At 46.3% G+C, this 23423-nt stretch overlaps 1 protein-coding gene across 2 annotated transcripts in view; it reads right to left on the bottom strand.

The window, feature by feature from the left end:
• Positions 1 to 13848, bottom strand: part of DPY19L3 (dpy-19 like C-mannosyltransferase 3) — an 83589-nt gene extending 69741 nt beyond the window's left edge. Inside the window, exons 1-3 of one of the 2 annotated variants that reach the window (XM_055145266.1) lie at positions 13699 to 13848; positions 11472 to 11613; positions 7936 to 8069 (exon numbers count right to left, since the gene is read on the bottom strand). In XM_055145266.1, the coding sequence (XP_055001241.1) occupies positions 7936 to 8069; positions 11472 to 11574 (237 nt within the window). In that variant the 5' untranslated portion in view covers positions 11575 to 11613; positions 13699 to 13848. Of the gene's footprint in view, positions 1 to 7935; positions 8070 to 11471; positions 11614 to 13698 lie in introns of those variants that run through there. The other variant, XM_055145267.1, reaches the window with a different exon arrangement.
• Positions 13849 to 23423: the final 9575 nt, after the last annotated feature.

Below are 23423 nucleotides of genomic sequence, written 5' to 3'. Positions count from 1 at the left end.
TTCTTAATTGCTCTCAAGTAAGCCTTAGGAAAAAAAGAAATGGACATATGTACACTGCTATTTTAAAAGGAAAAGTTAAGGAAGCAGATTGAGGAGCTTAGCAACACAGTTTGAAACAACCTATGATCCAAAACTGAGGAACATGAAAATAGTATGGGCAGTTAAAGAAATTACTAATAATGAAATGCCATTTATTGTATCTTAAGCTCCAAAAGTATTATATAACCATAATTATCAATATTATAATAGTAAATGTTGTGCAAAATACCTAAGTATATGTGGGGAAAGCATATGGTTCTTTTGCACAAAGCTTAACTCTCCACCTTTTGTCCAAATTTTTACATAACAGGTGTATAAAATAGGGTTACAAATCAAACACTTTTCAATCATAAGCATAGCAAAATTTCTATTAAATCATTTTTTTAAAGTTATGTGGCACCCCCACCTCCTAGGTTACAGCCCCCAGTTTGAGAAACTAGAACATTAACAGATAGATTAACGTTTATTTGTTAACAGAAGCTAGGTGAACAGATAAGAGAAACTATATTAGAACCATAAGTCAAATACATATGTGTGTGGGATGAAGAATTGAAGAGGTAAATAGAAGAGATAGCTTTTTACTCAGGGCAATTAATACTTCGTTACTATTTTAGTTGTTTTGGCAATGCTCAGAGGTTACTCCTGGCTCAGCATTCAGGAATTACTCCTGGCACCGAGTGGGCGACCATATGGGATTCGAGGGATCAAACCCGGGTCGCCAGTGTGCAAGGCAGCTACCCTACCCACTGTACTACTGCTCCAGCTCCCAGGGTAATTAATACTTAAAAAAAAACAAACATTGTTGCAGTTTCTGTAGCACTGCAGCTAAGGCGCTGAGCCTAAGTGATCAAACCTAAATGACCACCAGCAGTCTACGGATGGGATGAACTATGGTAGATGTCCTCAAAGGGAAACCACTTTGCCATTCAAAAAGATGAGGGCTCTGTGGAGACAGCACAAAGGAAGTGACTCATGCTGTGCATGCAGGAGGCCCCAGGTCCATCTCTGGCACTGCATACCCCCCCCCCCCGCCCGCCCCACCCAGCAGCAGCCTGTCAGGTCAGCACAGCTGAGTATGGCTGGGAGTGACCCCAGGGCTCCTAAGCACTGACCTCTCCTGACCCTCCCCACCCCCAGAAAAGTCAACAAAAAAGATGCATGTGAACCTTTTGGTACACAAAAAAGATGGAACTTGAGGTGACCGTGCCCCCAAAAAAGTAAGGCAATGAAAGAGAGCTACTGGACAGTTTCACTCTCGGACTATGAATTCCTGCAGCAAATGGACCAGTAAAATTGACAAACTCCTGGACTCAGTGTAAGCATAGTGGATACTGGATGCAAAAGAAAAGGGGTATGGGGTGAGCAGAGAAATCCTGTTGGGGTACAATGGCGGGCACTCTGGCGGCGAGCATTAGAATGTGCTACGGAGCTGAAACTCCCTAATATTATGCACTAATGATAAGTCAATTTTTAAAAATGCAGACTGGCTCCTCACTGGCCAGCACTATGTATCCCCGAAGCAAGTTCCAAAAGATGCATCCCTTTGTTTTCTCATACAATGATAGAACAGCCATCTCTCCACCATTATTCACTGTCCCCAGCATCTCCCCCATCTCAACCCGCCCCTGGCCTCCATGGCAGACAATTGCCCCCATACTCTCTCTCTCTCTCCTTTTGGGCATTATGGTTTGCAATATAGACACTGAGAGGCTATCACGTTTGGTCCTTTACTTCCAGCACACATCTCCCATTCCGAATGATTCCTCCAACCATCACTGACTTAGTGATCTCTTCTCTATTCCAGCCAGATGCATCCCTTTGGTTCTACTTCTGACCCGTTAGTCAGCCACTGCCCGCACCTCTATGGTTTGTTAGCTTTACTTCAAACACATTATTTACTTAGCCCTGAAGATGGCCTGAGGCCATAAGGGCATGAGACTTTGAACTTTGTAGTTTTCTCTGTTTATAAGTAGCCCAAAAGCTGCAGTTATTTGAGTTAGAGCACTTGAGCTTCAGAGGTAAGCAGATTAAATAAGATATGTGGACATATCTCATCAGTGACACAAACATCACATTGATCTAGAGCTTTAAAAATATCTTTCATACTGGAGTGATAGCATAGCAGGTAGGGACTTTGCCTTCCACGAGGCCAACCCGGGTTTAATTCCCCCCGAGAGTATCCCGCCCACACGGCAGAGCCTGGCAAGCTACCCGTGGCATATTCGATATGCCAAAAAGCAGTAACAACAAGTCTCACAATGGAGACGTTCCTGGTGCCCGCTCATGCAAACTGATGAACAACAGGATGACTGTGCTACAGTGCTGCATGCTCAATTTCCTAATGGTTAAGAGAGTAGAAAGATGGGGCCAGAGTGACTGTATAGGGATACGGTGCTTGACTCCTTGCACATGGCTGGCATGGGTTCAATTCCTGACAGCTGATATGGTCCCTCGACCCTTGCCACGAGTGGTCCCTGAGCACAAAGTTCTGAGCACTGCTGGAGATGACCAAAAACAAGAGTAGTAAAATAAAATTTTAATTAAAAAAATATGCTGAGAAAGATACGACATACACATTTTTTTTTTTTTTTTGCTTTTTTGGGTCACACCCGGCGATACACAGGGGTTACTCCTGGCTCATGCACTCAGGAATTACCCCTGGCTGTGCTCAAGGGACCATATGGGATGCTGGGATTCGAACTCGAGTTGGCCGCGTGCAAGGCAAACGCCCTCCCCGCTGTGCTATCACTCCAGCCCCAACGACATACACATTTTCTATACCGTGTAAAGCCAATCTTCAACTTTTAAGTTGCTCTGTTCCAGGATACCCCACATTTCAAATTCTAACATTTAAAGAATCATTTTGATTGGGGCTAGAGAGATAGTACCATGGCACTTACCTTGCACATGGCCCACCTGGGTTCAATCCCCTGCACCCCATACGGTCCCCTAAGATGGAGCCCACCAGGAGTGATCCCTGAGCACAGAGCCAAGAATAAGCCCTGAGCACTGTCAGGAGTGGCTCAGAAAACAAAACAAAAAAAATGCTAGATTTAAAAAAAATCATCTAAATATAAAACTCACCATATGATTTGTGTATTTTATGAACATTATTTTTCCTCCCTGAATACAACTAATTCAAAGTATTCAAGAGGTAAAGCATTTTCATAAAAAAACAAACAAACAAAACTAGCCTAGCTATTTTGGTAAATTATAACTCACAAATGGAAAAGAAAAATAGATGCACTTTTCTCAATTATTCCCATAAGCCCCAATATAAAAATGGTATAAATTATAGGAATACATTTATGAAGGCATACAAATTCTGAAATTTCCTTTGGCTAAGTAAGGTCTTGTGCACCAGAGATAGGACAGGGGTTAAGATGTCTGTCGTGCACGTGGCTGACCCTGATTCAAACCCCAGTACCAAATATTCCCCTAAGCACTGAACCAGGAGTAGTCTCTGAGCACTGATGGGTGTGCCTCCCACTACACCCAAATAATGTAAATAGCTACAGATTTCAATTACTTATTAAAAAATGTACCCATTTAGAAATGGAAGTTCGATTAAAATAAGATAAAAAATTTCATTCCCATCACATTTCAGATGTTTCAGAGCTATGTATTTGGCTCTTGGCTATAGCATTGGGCAGTACAGACATAGATTATTTCCTTCACCACAAAGAGTTCTCAAGGACAGAACTGGGTCCAGATAATCTTAAGACAAAAAAATAAGGGGGCGGAGAGATAAGATAGTAAGGCAAGAGCCTTGCATGTGGCCAACCCGGGTTCAATCCCCAGCACCTCATATGCTGATTCCTGAATGCAGTCAGTAGTACACCCTGATCACTGCTGGGTGTGGCCCCCAAACAAAGCAAAAATAAGGCAAAAGCCTATGCAGAGGTTTCATCAGGTTTGAGAAATAATTGTAACATCTGAGGATTTCTTTAGTTGAAAAAAAAAAAGAAAAGCCTGCTTATAAGGTATTGCTTGAGTACAGAGGAAAAATTAAATGATTATGAGTTCAACCCTAAGTATTAGGGGATGAGTGGGATTGGGATGTGCCTGTTTTTGACCTTCTTCCTAAAAGGTCAGAGTCACCAAGAGAAACTGGTCCAGCGTCTCCACCTGCCTCAGTCTTGCCAACACATCTGTAAGTTGGATAGGAAAACGTCCAGTTCCAGCATACACATTTAGATCCCATAAATCTGCAAGTCCCACAGCACTCCTTGGACCCTGAAAGTGATTCGCAGTGTGCCCAAACCTAAACTTACCACCTTCTGTCTTGCTGTCCCCTGCATAATCAATTATTTGGCTGACCCTTGAACCCAGTTTGTGGCATGTGGTCCACACATCCTCAAATTTCCAGAGTACCTGTTACTCGTGGTGGGTGCCTCCGCCCTCGTTTCACAGTTGATGCTAACAGGTAGTTCAGGTGGGGCTCTGGACTGTTTGTGTGCAGGACATATTCAGTCAGGAAGACCAAACCCTGTGATTGGATTAGAAGCTCTGAGCCAGCCTGGGGAGTTGGGGATTGGGTTGAACCTGTGGTCAAGGATTCAACCTTATCTATGGAAATAAACCTCAGTAAAAATTTTGGAGACCAGATCTCAAGTGTGCTTGTATATTACCTGTTTGGTGATATTCTACACACCACTGCACATCAGTGTGCAAAAAGTTTGGCACCCTGTCTGCCCTTTGCCGTACGTCACTCCATCTGGCTGGTTCTAATTTGTATACTTTTTCTATAATAACACTATCATTTTAAAAAGACAGCACTTTCCAGAGTTCTGAATTCTAATGAATTACTGAAACTTGGGGTGACAGGTGCTACCGGAAATCCCAATTATAAACCAAAAGTGAGGGACTGGAGTGATACCACAGCGGGCAGGGCGTTTGCCTTGCACGTGGCTGATCCAGGTTCGATTCCCAGCATCCCATTTGGTCCCCTGAGCACCGCCAGGAGCAATTCCTGAGTGCATGAACCAGGAATAACCTCTGTGCATCGCCGGGTGTGACCCAAAAATCTTATAAAAAAAAAAAGTGAGGGTAGCCCAGGCTTGCCCTGGCTTTGTGACTGGCCTCTGAAGTGAAGGCGGTTCTGTGGGACTACCGAAGTCTGGCACCACCATGCAGTTGGTTCTGTCACCTGACCCTCGGGTCTGCTCCCCGCCAGGATTCAGTCTCACAGTGCCTGGCATGTCCGCCCATCTGGTCATCACTAATGAGAGTCAGTGATGCTTCCTCCCCGCTCCGTCATCCTCCACACCAAGATGTATCTGTCCACTTCACTCCAATTCCTGTCAGCTTTCAGGTCCTGCATGACCTGGCCCTATCCTTTCTTGAAAAACTGTAGTCATGCATGCCTTCTCTCTGAAACTCAACAATTTTATTCTGACGACAAGAGTCTTCTCACCTCTCCCTCTGCTATAATAATCTCAGAGACCTTGACTTGACTGCCTTCTTCTCATTATTTAGTTCTCTGTCTCTTTACCCTCAATTTTAAGTAGTTTCTCAAGAAAGACCTTACTATCCTGTTCAGTGTTCACCATCCTACTTATTTCCACTTAGTTCCTGATTTTTCATTGGCATTAACTGTCCTAGCGTATGCATTCTCAGGGCTCAGTGACTGACACACGGAAGATATTCCTTTCTTGAGTACCCTAGTTGGATATTCACATACTACTACACACACTAGATTAGATTATAGTAGTTCACTAGCTGTAATTTTGTTATCCTCAAATTTATTCTCCATACTTTGGCCTCAGCTACCTAAAACACCAATAGGATGAAAAACAAAAAACAGGGCTTGGGCGGGAGTGATAGTACAGTGGGTAGGGCACTTGCCTTGCATGCAGCCGACCTAGGTTCGATTCCCAACATCCTATCTGGTCCCCTGAGCACCGCCAGGAGTATTCCTGAGTGCAAAGCCAGGAGTAACCCCTGTGCATTGCTAGATGTGACCCAATAAGCAAAATTTAAAAAAATAATAAAAAAAATAAAAATAGGGCTCATGACTCTGCTGAGAGAAAGCTGTTTCTGAAACATCCTCTAGGGCAGATCACCTTCCTGATCTGGGCTTCATTTCCCATCCCATTCCCCCCACTCTGTCTCTCCCTCTACTCTCCAGCTCTACGAAGAAGTGCCAACCCCCAGGGTCTCAGCTGCTCTCGCCTCTCAAATGTTTTCTCTCTGTGCCTTCCCTCTGACAGTCACCTTTTCTCTTTAACTTGCTCAGTTAGCCCCTACTCACATGCCGGGCATCCTTAGCCATTACCTTCGGAGCTGGAGTGATAGCACAGCGGGTAGGGCGTTTGCCTTGCACGCAGCCGACCCAGGTTCAATGCCCAGCATCCCATATGGTCCCCTGAGCACTGTTAGGGGTGATTCCTGAGTGCAGAGCCAGGAGTAACCCCTGTGCATTGCCAGGTGTGACCCAAAAAGCAAAAAAAAAAAATTATTATTCTTTGGCACCATCATCTGCACGAAGTTAGATGAGTGGCCACATGTTGTGTCTGAGATAGAGGGACCATGTCTCTTTAAGTTTCCAGAGGTAATGGACAGGTTTTAAAATATAGAAGTTACTCATATCCAGTCGTCAAAGTATACTCCAAAGTAGTTTCCTTTGGAAAAACTCCAATAACAGAACTAAAGGTTCCTTTCATTTCCTATTTTATTGTGGGTAACCTCTTGGGAACTGAATTTAAATCTTGCACCAATCTTTCAAATATTCTTACAGATCATAAGCCTTCAGTCTCTGAAGGTGAACCTTACGTTTGGTAAGAAACTAGATCTTACAAAGCATGGCAGTAACAGCAGGCATTGTGGATTAAAAACAAGTGTACCTGGAGGCCAGGGATGTGATGTCAATGACAGAACACATGCCCCTCCCCCCAAGCACTTCCGGGAGCAATTTTAATGGCACCTGGAGAACCACTGGGCATGACCCCCATCGTAAACACATGTAACAGCAACCAAAATAGGTGTATCTGCTAAGAAAACAATGGCTGGAGGAACCAGTGGGATGGGAGATGCGTGCCGAAAGTAGATAATGGACCAAACATGATGACCTCTCAGTGTCTGTGTTGCAACCTATAATGCCCAAAAGTAGAGAGAGAGTATGGGGAGTATTGTCTGCCATAGAGGCAGGGGGAGGGTGGGAAAGGGAGGGTATACCCGGGAAATCAGTGGTGGGGAATGTGCACTGGTGGAGGGATGGGTGTTTGATTATTGTGAGATTATAACCCAAACATGAAAGCTTGTAACTATCTCATGGTGATTCAATAAAATTAAAAATTTTTTTTTTAAAAAATAGGTGTACCTGAGTGAAGAACAATGACAATGTAATACTTTCTTATGTAAATAATAGTTGCTCCTAAAACAGTGCCAAGGAGGGTTCTACAAATACCCAGAGGAAACAAAAGAAAGTGATGAAAATAAAAAGAAAGTAAAAGAGGTAAGAAAGACAGTAAGTGTAACTTACAGAGGCCTTCTTAAAGAATCTGGAAAAATTATGGTTCTCTGCAGCCCCCTCTCAGCACATCCCCAAAACTATTCCCATTTGATTTTCTTTTTTAATTATTTTGCACCTAGCAGGAAAAAATGTTATACTTGACCAGTAATACATATACAAAGACAAAATTGAAAGTACTAGAAAGAATTCTCAATCCTACTACATGGAAAAGTGTTTTCGTCTATTTGATTTCCTTAAGAAAATTTTAAAAAATTTAAATAACTTTATATTTTAAATAAACACAATTTTTCTTAAACTCAGGGATCAAACCTTATAATAAACTGTATTCTTTATGGCAAAAGCGCACTGACTTAGTCATTTATCTACACGACTACTAGGAAGACTGAGGAGTAAATCATGCAATGGTCAGAGAAATCCCATACCTTAATATTAGAAAACCATAAATCATTTTCATGTAAAGTGGCCAGGTAGACAGAGGTAAGAAGTCCAATGCAAAGGGCAACAGTTCCACCAATTGTAAACGACAGAATCTTCCATAATCTTCTGTTGGTACAGCCTTTCAGAAAAATTAAACAGACAGGTCAGTCAAGCATTCTAGTCCAATAGTCCTACTAATTCTACTAGTTCTACTAATTCTAATCCAATAGTTCTACTATTAAGGATGTCAAATTTCCAGTTGTCCGTCATTGTTGACTTTTCCCTTGTTCTCAGGAGCCAACTAGGGATACTTTTTTTGTGACTTGCATAAACCCATTCTGGGGAGGGACTGGAGAGAGGGGCTGGGAAGGGTGGGAGTTGGGGCAGCCAGGGCACCCCTTGTGCCGCTCAGGAAATTCTCCTGGCCCTGAGCTTAGGGGGTGAGTCCTGGTGATACCTGGAGAACTGCATGTGGTGCTGGACATTTGAGCCAGGGTCAGCCAGATAGGCCTGACCTCCTGGACTAGCACCCCGGCACCTGTTTGCACACTTTCTTAGCTTTACTCAATAAAAGCGACCAGGCACCTAACTTGTTTAAAATAAAAAAAAAAACACTAAAAATAAGCCATGCAACTCAAGTTAAAAAATTTCAAAACTAAGAAAAATATTTCTTGCATATAAGGAAGATTAAAGAGCTAGGTGATAAAGAATATACTTAGAATTATGAGGCCCGAAGTTTTATCCCAGGCACCTCTTGGCCTCTGCTGGAGCCCAGACTCAGGAATGTGTGGTGGCGGGGGAGGTCAGAGAGATATTACAGTGGGTAGGGCACGTGCCTTGCATGCAGTTTGATCCCCTGCACCACATATACTCCCCCAACAAGTTCAAGAATGATCCCAGGGTAGAGCTAGGAGTAAACCCCGAGCACAACTGCTTGTTTAAATACTGTTTATATCTAAACAAACAGAAATTTAGATATCTTGCATATATAATAAATATTTTAGGGTTGCAAGAAAAAAAACAAAACAAAAAAACCAATAAATATTCAAATTGGAAATTGATTAAACAAAACAGGGGCAATAAACATAAAATAAAAAAGTAAAGAAATGCAAATCAGAACAATGAACTTGAATTTTAAAAATATTGGCTGGTTTGATAGTTCTACTTTTTACATTTAAAATGTAAAAAGTTTAGGGCTGGAGTGATAGCACAGCGGGTAGGGCGTTTGCCTTGCACGCGGCCGACCCAAGTTCGAATCCCAGCATCCCATATGGTCCCCTGGGCACTGCCAGGGGTGATTCCTGAGTGCATGAGCCAGGAGTGACCCCTGTGCATCGACGGGTGCGACCCAAAAAGCAAAAAAAAAGAAAAACAAACAAAAAACAAAAACAAAATAAAATGTAAAAAGTTTAACATTTTAAAATGTTAATCATAGAATTTTGGTAATCTACAGACACTCTCAAACCCTCTGGAAGAAAAAATTGGTACCTCTTTGAAATGCAACAAGACAAGGGGGGGGGGGGCGGGGAGAAAAAGTCACTAAAATGAGTCTAATACCTGACCAGCATTTCTAAACCTCCAAAGAAATAACACGTTAAACAAAATGTGGCTACAAGGATGTTTTCCACAGATACAAAGTTAAAAACCACTAAATATTCAAATAAATGGAAGCATTAATGAATACAAAATTATATTTTATTCTTCTTTTGTCTTTCGGTCACACCTGGCAGTGGTCAGGGGTTATTCCTACCTCTGCATTCAGGAATCATTCCTGGTGATGCTTGAGGGACCATATGGGATGCCAGGAATCAAACCCAGGTCAGCTGCATGCAAGGCAAGTGCCCTACCCGCTATACTGTCACTCTAGCCCCCCAAGTTATATTTTAAAAACACATGGATGTATGTTTTTATGCAGGCAAGTTGCAAAACAGCTTGCAGGATCCTAATTTTGTAAAATTACATATGAATGCTTGAGGGTATGCACGTGCAGAGAACACTGAGACAGCAAGATAATAAAAGTGTCACTGGTAAGAGTCTAGAGATGGGTGGGTTTATAGGAGTATTTCTTCTTATTTTTCACTTTTGTTTAGCTTTTGCTGACTTGAAAAAAATATCGCATGCTTTGGTAAAACGAATGCTCCCTTCCTAAAGTTATGCTTTAAGTCAAAAAACAAATAAAAAAACATCCCTTGAGTTTGCATTATATAATGTCACCAGGAAGTGTAAGTTCCAAATGTGTTACTAGCTGAGTCAGGTGGCATGACTTCCCACGACAGCTCAGTTTCATCTTAGAAAACAATTTTTACACCTTATTTGCTAGCTCTGGCTGGTAAGAAACAACATGGCTGACAGCTGGAGTAGGGCGCTTGCTTGGCATGTGGCTGACCGAGGCTCAATCCCTGGCTCTACATCCATTCTGTCCCCTGAACCCGACCAGGAGTGATCCCTGAGCACTGTCATGTGTGGTGCCTAAACCGAAACTCCTCCTATACACACAAAAGAATTAACATGATTATAATTAAGATAGCACAGCAGTAGGGCATTCGCCTTGCATGCGGCCGACCCGGGTTTGATTCCTCTGCCCCTCTCGGAGAGCCCGGCAAGCTATTGAGAGTATCTCGCCTGCACAGCAGAGCCTGGCAAGCTATCCCTGGAGTATTTGATATGCCAAATACAGTAACAACAAGTCTCAGAATGGAGACATAACTAGTGCCCGCTTGAGCAAATCAATGAGCAACGGGATGACAGTGATGACAGTGATGATAAATTTTGCAAAATATTCAAACTGACTTATGGAGATGAAAATGTTCACTCTTTAAAACATCTTGGGCCAGGGAGATGTAGCAACATGTCTGATTCCCAGTACCACGTGGTCCCTAGACAATGCCAAGAGCAAGAATCTCGTATCCCCTCAAAATTTCTTGGGTCAGAAAGTTATTAAGAAAATAAAATTAAGACTCCTGTGTTCCTTAAGGCCAACCTGGATTCTATCCTCGACACATCTGGTCATTCTAGCACTGCCAGGAGTAATCCCTGAGTGCAAAGCCAGAAAGAAGCCACAACTTTTACTGCCAGTTGTGGCCCCAACACAAGCAAAAAATTTTTGACCACACTTGAATTAAGAAAGCAATTTAAGGCTAGCATGACAGCTCAATGAGCTGAGAATGTGCATTAGGAAGCCTGACACTGCACGGGTCCCCAAGCACCGCCAAGTATTACCCATAAAGAAGGAAAAGAAAGCAACTTTGGAGGGAAAAAAGTCCAGAGAATTCACGCCATCGGATATTTAATGAGTGTTTTTTTGTGTTTTGTTTGGGGGCCACAGCTGGCAATGCTCAGGCTCCTGGCTCTGACCCAGAAATCACTCCTGGAGGTGTTCAGGGGACCATATGGGATGCTGGGGATCAAACCCAGGTCGGCCATGTGCAAGGCCTACAGACTTCTTCTACTGTTTGGTCTCACCAACTCTTACTGGAGAGTAATATTCGAACATGCAGCAATAACAGCAATCTGAAACGCTGTCTTAATTGAAATCACCTACCGGATGACAACTTGCTTTCCAACTTCACACTTTCCTCTGGGGCTGAATAATCCTCAGAGACTTCTGTGGCTTTAATTCCTTTTCTTTGCCTGATGGATATCATGGTGTCAAACACTTACATGCATTGTTCTTCCAAGCACTCCTACAAACACAGAAAAAAGGGTCCCTATAGATGAGTCCCTTTCCTGGATATACCCGGTGCTTATCTCACTTCAGTTGCTTCCTGTTCCTCTAACATGGCCCTTCCATCTTCCCACCCAAATCTCAAGCAGGCTTCCAAGCTGCCCCAATCCACAGCACAAACATTTATTTAACACAACAGCTATTTATGAAGAGTCTCTCTGAGACAGACAGGCATTAAGCAATGCCTTAAGGAATAGAAGGGAACACACTGGCCAAGTCTGTTACTCCTGCCTCTGCACTCAGGGATCACTCTGAGAGGGGTTCGGCGGGGCGGACTGTACGTGGTCCCCAGGATCAAACCTGGGCCATCACATGCAAGCACGCTACCTGCAGAACTATCACACTGACCCCAAGACTTGATGTATTTATTTTTTTTTAGTTTTGGGGTCACATCCGGCGATGCTCCAGGGTCACTCCTGGCTCTGCACTCAGGAATTACTCCTGGTGGTGCTCGGGAGACCATATGGGTGGGATGCTGGGAATCGAACCCGAGTTGGCCACGTGCAAGGCAAATGCCCTACCTGCTGTGCAATTGCTGTGCAATTGACTTGGTATACTGACTGATTCTGAAGAACTGAAATAGGACTCAGGTACATGACTTTTTCACCTGTGCTCTTGCTTGTTTGTCTGAGGGCCACACCTGGGGGTGGTGCTCAGGGGCCTACTCCTGGCTGTACCATCAGGGTCGTTATTTCTGGTGGGGCTCGACCGCGGGTTGATCACGTGCAGGGCAAGTGCCTTACCCACTGTACTCTCTCTCCGGCCCTTACCTGCGTGGGGGAAACACACCGCGGGTCGGAAGCCTGCTGGGCGGAGGTGTGCAAGCAGGGCAGCTGCTTCTGCCCCGGGGAGCAACAGCAGCGGAGGAGCCGCAGGGAGCAGGAGCGGAGCCTGCTTTGGAAGCAGCAAGTGGGAGGCGGGGGAGCCGTGGCAGTGAGTAAGCTGGCTCCCATCCCCGGGAACATCTTGTTTCCCTCCTCCAACAACAACGAGGCGCATCTAACTAATGATTCAGTCTGACCACTGGCCGGACATCACGGGCTTGGACAGTTTTCTAATTCCTAAAGGTACACCACCTGCCCTCCGGAGAAGAACCCGAACCAACTGACATGGCAAGATGACCCACTCGTACATAGCTCAGCGGTGGCAGGCTTGCCTTGCAGGCGAGAGGTCCTAGGTTCAAACCCTCAGCCGCCGCGAACAAAATCCCTAAACCAAACCCCACAGACCGAACAGCAAGAGAAAACCGCGAGGCGCAACATTTTTTTTTTTCTTTTCCAGCGCGAGCACTGAAAATGGAGATTCTGGAGCGGTGAGGGAGAAGAGGGGTGTCTGCCAAATCATGTGCGAGTGGGGCTGAATCCCCCCCCCCCAACCCCCGGCCCAGCCTCAGGAATCCTGGGCGGCGGGCAGTCCTAAACATCCCCCTCCACGCTGGACCCACCCCCACGGGAAGGCAGAAGGGCAACAAATACTTAAGTGCCAACTCAGTGTCCAGCACTGGGGGGAAAAAAATCGCAAGCAACCCGGAACGGAAGTTTCGCCACCGAATTCAGAGGCATCATCCCCTCGGCAGCGGTAGAACAGGGAAATGAAATCCCAGCTCTGGCGTCTACACCCAGACGCGTGCGGGGGGCCGGGGGGCCACGCAGCCTGCGAGCGGCGGGAGAGCCCCGCGCAAGTTGCAGCGCGCCCGCGCGCCCGCGGCCGGACTCCGGCCAGGACCCCCGCGCGCGCCCTCGGCCCGAGCGCACAAGTGGCCCGAGAATGCGCCACCGGCCCGCGGCCAACTTCCTCACTCCCGGCTCGGGGCCCCGCATTTGGGGGTGGGGGGGGGTGGGTTGTGGGGGGTGATGCATGGTCAGGAGCCCTTCCCCACGCCGCGGGCCGCGCCCCCTGACAGCGCATCGCGGCGGGACAGGCTCCCCCGCGGTCCAGGCGCCAGGCGGGAGCCAGCACGGCCCGCCCTCCCCGCTGCGAGACACCCCCCCCGGAGTCCCGCGCCCCCCGCCCCCCGCCCGCCAGCGGCCACGCAGTCACTGACCTGAGCGGCCTCGGCTGTCCTGCACGCGGCTCCGGGAAGAGGGGAGCAGGCCGGGCCAGGCCGGGGGAGTGGGGTGGGGGGCGCCGCGAGCCGCACTTACGGGTTGCAGCGCGCCAGGCGACAGCGGGGCTTTGTGCGACACCCTGGAAATGGGGGGTTGGGGGGCGTCGGCGGCCCCGGGGAAGGGGCGCGCCAGGGAGGCCGGGCCGCTACGGCTGCATTCATAGGCCCGCAGAGCCGTCCGTCAGCGCGAGACCCCGCCCCCCACTCCCGGGGCGCCCCGCCCCGTCTCGTGCGGCGCCGGCCGGAAGGAAGCGGCGCACTTCCGTCTCCCGCCGCTCCGGGGACCTGGGCTGAGCTGCGGGGGCTCCAGGCTGCTCTCGTCCTCCTTAGCAGGCCAGGTGGACAGGTGCGGCCCCGGGGAGCAGTGGCTGGGCTCTAAGCCACGGGCCACCTTATTGCGATTCCTAGGGCAGAGTGGGGCTCGCCCGGGGCTGCCCCTGCGCTCCCCTCCCCTCCCCCCACCCTGTGCAGGTAGGTGGGCGCGGGGGTTCGGAGGAAAGGGCAGGGTGAAGCGTGGCGGGGCTGGTGCGCCCTCTTCCTGCTTCTGGATCGGCAGCCGGGCCCGAGTTGGCGCGCCTGTGTGCTTGCAAGGCTAAACTGCACGTGGGGTGTGCTCATCTGTGCTTGCACATCTTACGGCACGTGGGGTGCTCATCTGTGCTCGCAAGGTTTACGGCACGTGGGGTGCTCATCTGTGCTTGCAAGGCTTACGGCACGTGGGTGTCCTCCTCTCACATCTCCAAACACCCCACTGACACCCCACAAGCATCTGGGGAGGGAGGAACGGTATAGATACTCGGCCTCCAGCCTAGATTTTTTTTCTCCCGATTCTTTTGAGAACAGGTACCATGCTGGGTACTTGTACGTCGTTTTTCTTTTTTTACTTTGAAAGGAGGTTTTATTTCTCCAAACTCAGCTGGACAGCTTTCTTGATCGCAGCGCAGAACGCGATGAGGAGCCTTCTTTCAGCAGATGCTCGAACCACTTGTTGATTTTTGTTAAAGCCTGAGCTTCCGGGTCCCTCCCTCGCCTGTGAGAAGAACCCCCTCCACTCCCCCACCCCTGTCTCCCCCAATCTGTCTAATTCCAACAGAATGGCTTTGACCAGAAATGCCTCTAGTCGTCACCTCGGTTGGATATTACCCCCCCCCCTCTCTTGTGTGTCCCTTGCTATTAATAATAAGCACACATTCTGTGCGAATGGATTGAAGTATCTGCCAGGTGCCTTTAATAAAAAGTATCAGCTGTCTTTTCAGATGGCATTTGTCATGTTTCAATGTGGTTGCTGGTGTCTTCTTTCATTTTAAGGCTTGAGTGTTGAGACTTTGTAACTTTGTATCTACGGAAAGAAGCCTTCCATAAAATACATCTGTGTGTTAACCAAGGGCCGTTTTTGAACCGAGTCCTCCTTGAAGTCTGACTCGGGGAAAATGTGTCTCTCTCGAAGTACTTAAGTTAAAGGCAGTAAGACCCTTTCAATACTATGAAAGGGCTTTAGGAAGCAAAACAAACCTAGATTTCTAAAAAGCAGGCATCCACTGTGGAGAGTATGTCCTGGGAATGAGTAAGTCAATTACTCAATGAGTCAATGCTAGAGCATTCCACATAGATCCTGACTGGGGCCCTGTACAGCAATACATCTTAACTTGCACTTAGAAACATAAATGGGTTCTCTGGCTTTTCCTCTGCTGGGACCAGCAATAGGCTGGCACCAGGGAACAGGGGTTTTCCAACCTGCGTCTATAGCTGTGACTGACACCCACCTGCAGGTCTGCACTGCTCTAGAACAGTCCAATTTTTCAAAGGGACATTCCTGCAGCATCGTGCGAGAACATGCTCGAAGTGAATGTTAGCAGGTTAACCTTTTGCCACTCAACGCGTGGTCTCTAGCAGAATTGGCATCACGTGGAACCTTAGAAATGCGGGCTCTCAGGACTTCCCCAGGAGCTACGGAGCCAGTGTCTTTGTATGACTCCTTGGTAACTGTTAAGTGCATCACACTTTGAGCACTGCCCAAAGGGAGGAACACGTCACATCTTCCCCCATAAAAGGGTTTCCTCATGTTGGGAACAAGGGTAGTTACTTACTCTGTTATTGCTGATGGACGGTGTTCATGCACTTTTTTTTTTTTGTGGACCTCCCTGCAGTGCTTGGGGGTACTCCAGAGCCACACCTGAGTGCTTGGTGGTGTTTGGGGACCTCCAGGACTGTACCAGGCCATGCTTGATAGTCCCTGGTCTTGCCCGGATCAGTGTCAGTGTCATGGAACTCCTGTTACCACCTTGCCAGCCCTAGTATTCATCCAGCTTTAAATTGCTTGGCTTATGTGACATATAAAGAAACAGTAAAGAAACATCGTAACACATGGCAAAAGAAACACAGAAACATCATTTTAAAAATAAAGTTTCCTATTAAAAAACATAGTAATAAATGACCAATGGCAACAGAATTGAGACTTGGTCTACAAAACTAAGTCTAAAAAAAAATGGTGGGGTGGGGTAGTGAGGGGAGGAAATCTTGAGGAGGGGGGAGCACTCTGATGGGCTGTGATGTGGGAACATTGTATGCATGAAACTATCATTAAGAGTATTATACAGGGGCTGGAGCAATAGCACAGCGGGTAGGGCGTTTGCCTTGCACGCGGTCGACTCAGGTTCGATTCCCAGCATCCCATATGGTCCCCTGAGTACTGCCAGGAGTGATTCCTGAGTGCAGAGCTAGGAGTAACCCCTGTGCATCGTCAGGTGTGACGCCAAAAAAAAAAAAAAGTATTATACAGGCCTGAAAGATAAAGTTGCTTTGCTTTGCACGTGGCAATGGTTTTGATCCTTTGGCCTCATATGGTCCCCCCAAGCCCCCCCAGGCAGGTGTGGTCCCTGAGTGCAGAGTCCGGAATAAGCCGTGATCATCTCTGGTATGGCCCTAATAATCCCCCTTCCCCCCAAAAAAGTCTATTATAAATCATGGAGCCTAAAGTATGATTTAAAACATTACCTGGCTTAGCAGTATGAACACTCTTGCTCACCCTATAGAGAGATTCCTTTTGTGCCCCCAATCCAACTTCTTGGCATTCATTTCCAGGCTCCTAGGAGTAAGCCCTTCGTCATCTTAAAGTATAATTCCAACACATAGCTCCAATTTTCACTGATAGTGATAACTCATAACTTTTTATGTTCAAGTATACTTTTTCTTTTTTTTTTTTTTTTGGCTTTTTTGGGTCACACCTGATGATGCAGAGGGTTACTCCTGGCTCTGCACTCAGGACTCACCCATGGCGGTGCTCAGGGGACCATATGGGATGTTGGGAATCGAACCCAGGTCGGCCGCATGCAAGGCAAACGCCCTACCCGCTGTGCTATTGCTCTAGCCCGTCAAGTATACTTCTTGACCTTCAGGTCCCCGGTACCCATTGCTTTAGTGGACATTTTCATGTGTACACAACCTCAATTCATCTTGTTAAAACTGAATTTCTACTCCTCAAACTTGCTTTTTCTTCCACATTTTCCATTTACCTAATTGCTACAATCAAGCACAGAGGAGCCAGGTTAGGATGTATGATTGTATGGTAGAGCCTATGTTTTGCCTATATGAGGGCATGGGTCCCATCTCTGGCGCCTCTTCCCAATACAAACACATGCACACAGAGTATTTTTTATTTTTTAATTTTTTTTGGCTTTTTGGGTCATACCCAGCTATGACCAGCTATAATATACCCAAGTATAATGCTCAGGGGTTATTCCTGGCTCTGCACTGGGGAATTACTCCTGATGGTACTTGGGGGACCATATGGGATGCTGGGGATCAAACCTGGGTCAGCCGTTTGCAAGGTGAATGCCCTACCACCTGTGCTTTTGGTGGAGTATTTTAAAAAAAAAACAAGGAACCATATCTGCGTGATTCCTCTATATAATGCAAGTCATATAAGCAAACACTGACTTCTTTGGAGCTTCTTTCTTTTTTTAAAAAAAATTATTTATTTATTTATTTATTTAGTTATTGCTTTTTGGGTCACACCCAGCGATGTACAGGGGTTATTCCTGGCTCTGCACTCAGGAATTACCCGTGGCGGTGCTCGGGTCCATATGGGATGCTGGGAATCAAACCCGGGTCGGCCACGTGCAAGGCAAACGCCCTACCCGCTGTGCTATCACTCCAGACCCTGGAGCTTTTAAGTAGTTCAGAATGTGCCCAACTTTCCTCCCTCTATTAACGCCACCCTCAATGAAGTTGCTACGTGTCTCCTGTTCATGCCCATTTACTCACCCTCCATGTAAGACCCATACTGATATTATTAATATGGAGACCTTTTTTGGGGGTCACACCCGGCAATGCACAGTTACTCCTGGCTCATGCACTCAGGAATTACTCCTGGCGGTGCTTGGGGGACTATATGGGATGCTGGGAATCGAACCCGGGTCGGCTGCCTACAAGGCAAACTACCCGCTGTGCTATTGCTCCAGCCCCTAATATGGAAACCTTTTTATAGCACTTACTAACTTTATTATAAAATTCAGATTCTGGAACAGAGTTTTCCAGGACTGCCATGAGCCAAGCTCCATCACCTCTCCTGCCTCGTCTCTGCCTCCTAACCCCAAGCTTCTCTCCAAGTTTTCCTAAATGGTCCCCTTCACTTTACTCCCTACTCTTCAGCCTTCGGAGTCTTGCTGATCCTTGCAACCTGGTGTCCATAGCTACCAGCCCCTTTTTCCTCTGAATCATGGCCCGGCTGTGTGACTCACAGACCAGCGGACACATGTCTTCGGGGGATGTGGAGGTCATGAAAGGTCCCAGTTTAAGCCTTCATCTGTCTTGGACTGCCTACTCGGTGTAATGCTAGCCCTCTGGACGTCAGCGGACTGGAGAAGGCCTCCTGGACAGTAGCAACCTCTGACCAATAGCCAGCGCCACCTTGTCCCCCCATGTGAGTGGCTTGTCAGCTCCCAACAGCCATCAGTGACTGCATGCTTAGGAGGGCTCCTAAGCCCAAAGAGACCTTCAGTGTCACTTTGGAGATGTGACAGAGAAACGATAAAGACACTAAGTTTTTCAAACACCAAGGGTTGGGGCTGGAGCAGCAGTATAGCAGGTAGCGTGTCTGCCTTGGACACGTCCAGCCTGGGCTTAACCATTTCCACATCCGACTTGGGTTCAACCCCCATCACCCCATACAGTCCCCGAGTCCTGCCAGTAGTGATCCTTGAGCCCAAACCGGAAAAAGTAAATAAAGTACCAAGGTTTGGAGAAATTGTTACAAAATACGTAACCAACATAGTAACAATCAGTATCACTTAACCATGTCCTTATATGGCTCTTTAGGCCTTTTCTAATTGTATGCTATTACAACCTCGGCTATAGTGAACAATTTTTTATGCTTATGTATTTGAAGGATATATTTCTAGAAAACAGAATGGCTAGAACTCAGGTTTTGAATAAACACCAATAAAAGTCCATTTCAAAAAGACTAACATTTCTGTTATTCTACACTTTCACCAACATGTACCACAGTAATTTCTCCATTCTCTTGCCAATAATGGGCATTTTAAATCTTTGGTGACAAATGATACATCACTGTATAGGTAAGGAAGAGACAGAACCAGTGTTTTATTGGTTGCTTGTATTTCATACTTTTTTTTTTTCTTTTTGGGTCACACCCAGCGATGCACAGGGGTTACTCCTGGCTTTGCACTCAGGAATTACTCCTGGCAGTGCTTGGGGGACCAAATGGGATGCCGGGGATCGAACCCAGGTCAGCCGCGTGCAAGGTAAACACCCTACCCGCTGTGCCATCGCTCCGGCCCTCCTTTTCATACGTAGTCATCTATAAAACCTTAACATGATGGGGTAATTTAGATTATAAATATTTATCAATATTTTGTCAAACAATTACTGTCCTCTTTTGCACTGTTGGTGTGCATATATGTCTGTACATATATACATATTCAGCTACAGAGAATGTAGGCGGAAGTCTGGCTATGTTGTGCCTATGGCCCACTGGATTGTTTTATATACATTCTGTATGTGACCTGTCAGACCACAGATCAGGCATTCTTCCAAGTCTGCTTTAGTGCACTTGGTCCTAGGGAACTGCTTCTGAGTTCGAAGAATCAGTTTCCTCGGTGTTCAGAGATCATACAGGAATTGACATGACACACTGGGCTCCACTTTCTTTCCTTTAAAATATTTGTCAGAATGTTGGCTGTTGATAGGATTACATGGCACCATTAACGCCAACATCCAGAGACTTAAAAGCAAGATCCCAGAAGAGAGCAACGCAGAGAGTCTCTGGCCCATGCGCCTGGCTATCTTCCCCAGGGCTCCTCGAAGGGGATGGGCTCCAGCTTCCCTCCCCACTCCAGGAGTAGAGCTCCTGGCAGCCAAAGACCTCCAGAGCCCAGCCACAGCCATGCTCAAGGTCCCTCTCCACACGTTCAGATGAGCCTCACACATGAAGAAACCAGCAGAGAAACCCAGGTGTGTGGGACCCAGGACTGAGACCTCCAAGCCTGCTCGGATGGGGACTGGAGATTTCCCGTTTTCCAGTAGCTAGGCGGTCACACCCAGGGACTGCCCCCGGTACCGTGTAATCCCATCAACGGCCAACATCCAGAGACTTAAAACCAAGTTCCCGGAAGTGCGAGGCCGCAATATTTTATAGCCTAGTTCTCCTTCTGGAAGAAACTGGCAAGCTACCGAGTTTCCTGCCCACATGGGAGAGCCTTGCAAACTCCCCATGGTGTATTCATATGCCAAAACCAGTAACAAGCTCGGTCTCATTCCCCTGACCCTAAAAGAGCCTCCAATGCAGCATTGTTGGGAAGGACAAGTAGAGAGCCTTTTAAAATCTCAGGGCTAGGACGAATGGAGACATTACTGAGACTGCTTGAGAAATTTGATGATCAGCGGGATGATGATGATGGTGATTTATCAGAATGGTTTCTTGTCCCCTTCCCCCTTCTTTTGGTGGGGGATAGGGTTTGTTACACCTGGTGATCAGGACTTGCTCCTGGCTCTGTGCTCAGGGATAACTCCTGGCAGTACCTGGGGGACTGCAGTTCTAGGGATCAAACTGGTGTTGGCAGTTCTGGGGATCAAACTGGTGTTGGCACATAAAATAAAGACCCTTAAGCCCCTGTCTCTGGCCCCCTTTCATTTATTTTAATGGTTAGAATGATGTACTTTTCTGGGGCCGGAGTGAGAGTACAGCAGGTAGGGTTGCAAGTACAGCTTGCCTTGCATGTGGCACAGTTGAGTTTTATTCTTGACATCCCATATGGTCCCCTCAACTCAGCCAGGAGTAACCTGAGCACTGCCAGGTGTGACCCCAAAAGCAAAAAAAAAAAAAAGTACAGTATAAAATGAGGACACAAATCATCAGGGTATGTAGTCAAAGCAGAATATGCTTTATCCTAAGTTGTTGCGAAATGTAATACTTCCCAGATGTGGCTGTTCTAGTATCTAACTAGATATCATATCTCTTCGTATTCAATTTTCTTAATATCCTTTTTTGGTTTTGCTTTGCAAGGTATAACTCAGCTGGGAACGTGACTACAAAACTCTCAGTCCATTTAATCATTTAAGTGTACATTCCTGCAGTTAAACACAAACTGCTAATTAGATTTTATCATCTGTTATCTCCCTACGTAATCCAAGTTCATTCATTTGTGGAACGAGGAAGGCTACTCCTAGGTCCTGCTGAGTAGCACCTCAGACAAAAAAGGCTGGCGTAGACCTGCTGCAGGAACTTTACAATAAGGGTAAAGTCAGACCCCTTGGTGTCAGTCAGATGAGCCTTCACGATGAAGGCATTTCTTGCCTTACTCAAGAAGTCCCATCATTGCTGATGGCATCATACGACTGAAAACATCTTTGAGGTCTAAGTCTTGGAATGTTCTGCCAATGTTCCCCTCAGTGTACTTTAAGGATTCTGGTCTGATTTCAAGGCCATTCATCCACTTTGAATCGATTTTTGTTTATGTGAGATATGAATTCCAACTTTTTTTTTTTAAACACATGGCAATTCCGTTTTTCCATCTCAATTTGTTGAGGTTGTCTTTACTGCATGTACTCAGGCCCTTTATTGAAAATTAGTTGACCACAGATCTGGAGATTTGTGTTTGGGTACTTGATTCTAACCCATTTGTCAGAGAATCTATTCTTATTCCAGTATCATGCTGGTTTGATCACTACAGCTTTACAGTACAGTTTCAAGGTAGGTAATAAAATACCTCCCAATTTCTTCTCAATATGTCTTTGGCTATTTGGAACAATTTATGATACTATACTTTTTTTTATTGACTGCTCTAAGTGCTTGAAGGATGCCATCTGAATTTGGATGTGGATTATGGTGAATCTACATGTGCAATGACAGGTGAGTGGATAATGAAAGCATAATACACATAACACACACATACACGCACACACAGAGAGAGACAGAGAGACAGAGAGAGTGAAAGAAGTCAGAATAAAGACAAATACCAGATCACCTCAGTTTTTTTGTGGTATACAGAGTAACAAGTCAGGGAAGTTTTTAAGGGGGAGATACAGGGATGCAAGTTTTTAAGGGAGAGATACCTTGAATACTCTGGTTCCTAGACTACAGAAGTGAGGGTAGGAAGGAAAGAAACAGTGGGGTGAAGTCAGAAGAGGCAGACAGGAGGTGATAGGGGAAAAGGGCCTTGGACACACTGACAGTATAGAGGTGTGGAACCAATAAAACGGAAAGTACGGAATCTAAACAACAACCAAACTTAAAAATGTGTCTGTCAAGGAGGCAGACTGGTGGGTGGGAGGAAATGTGGGGACAATGGTGCAGGGAAGTTGACACCATGATGGGACTGGTGCTAGTCTGAAATTCAACTATGCTGGAATGACAGTACAACAGGTGGGGTTTCTGCCTGGCACGTGGCCTTTCATATACATGGACGCTAATCTTCATCCACCCAACCAGGTTTAAGTATTTTCTGTTTTACTGATGAGCAAAGAGGGGCTCAAAAAAGGTTGAATGTGTTACTCAAGATCACATGGCTTAACACTAAGTGTCGTATTTTGACAAGGCACTTTAGAGATGAATCCATTTCATCACTTTCACTCTGCGGTAGACACCTTACAGATAAGTTTGCGTTTCACAACAGAGGAACCAAAAGAAGTCGTAAGAGGTTAAGGAAGTAAAACCAAGGGCTGGAGTGACAGTACAGTGAGTAGGGCACTTGCCTTGAATGTGGCTGGCCCAGGTTCAATCCCCAGCATCCCCTATGGTCTCCCAAGCACAGCCAGGATTGATTCCTAAGTGCAGAGACAGGAGTAACCCCTGAGCATTGTTGGGTGTGGTCCCAAAACAAACAAAAAGAAGGCAAAACCAAGCCCTGTTCCAATGAGCTGAGACAGCTCTCCACATTTCAGCTGCATCTCTGTCCACTGCGAACATCCTCTCCTGACTTCACACTGGATATGGTGAGTTTTCCCAAAAGCTAGATTCACATTTTCCCGTGCTCTTAAAAAAGTGAGTTTCAAATACTGTCACAAAGCACACTGGAGTTTATCAGCAGCTGCACAATGATCACAGGGTTGCTCCAGCTGCATACAGATACGGAGACGCTTGCATTTAAACAGTTTTTAAGCAACGTGGTGGTATTTTGCACAAGGCTTCGGCATCGTATTACACA

This window comes from Sorex araneus, chromosome 8 (genome assembly GCF_027595985.1).
Source record: "Sorex araneus isolate mSorAra2 chromosome 8, mSorAra2.pri, whole genome shotgun sequence".
Taxonomy (NCBI): domain Eukaryota; kingdom Metazoa; phylum Chordata; class Mammalia; order Eulipotyphla; family Soricidae; genus Sorex; species Sorex araneus.
This window is presented reverse-complemented; position numbering and strand designations above follow the sequence as displayed.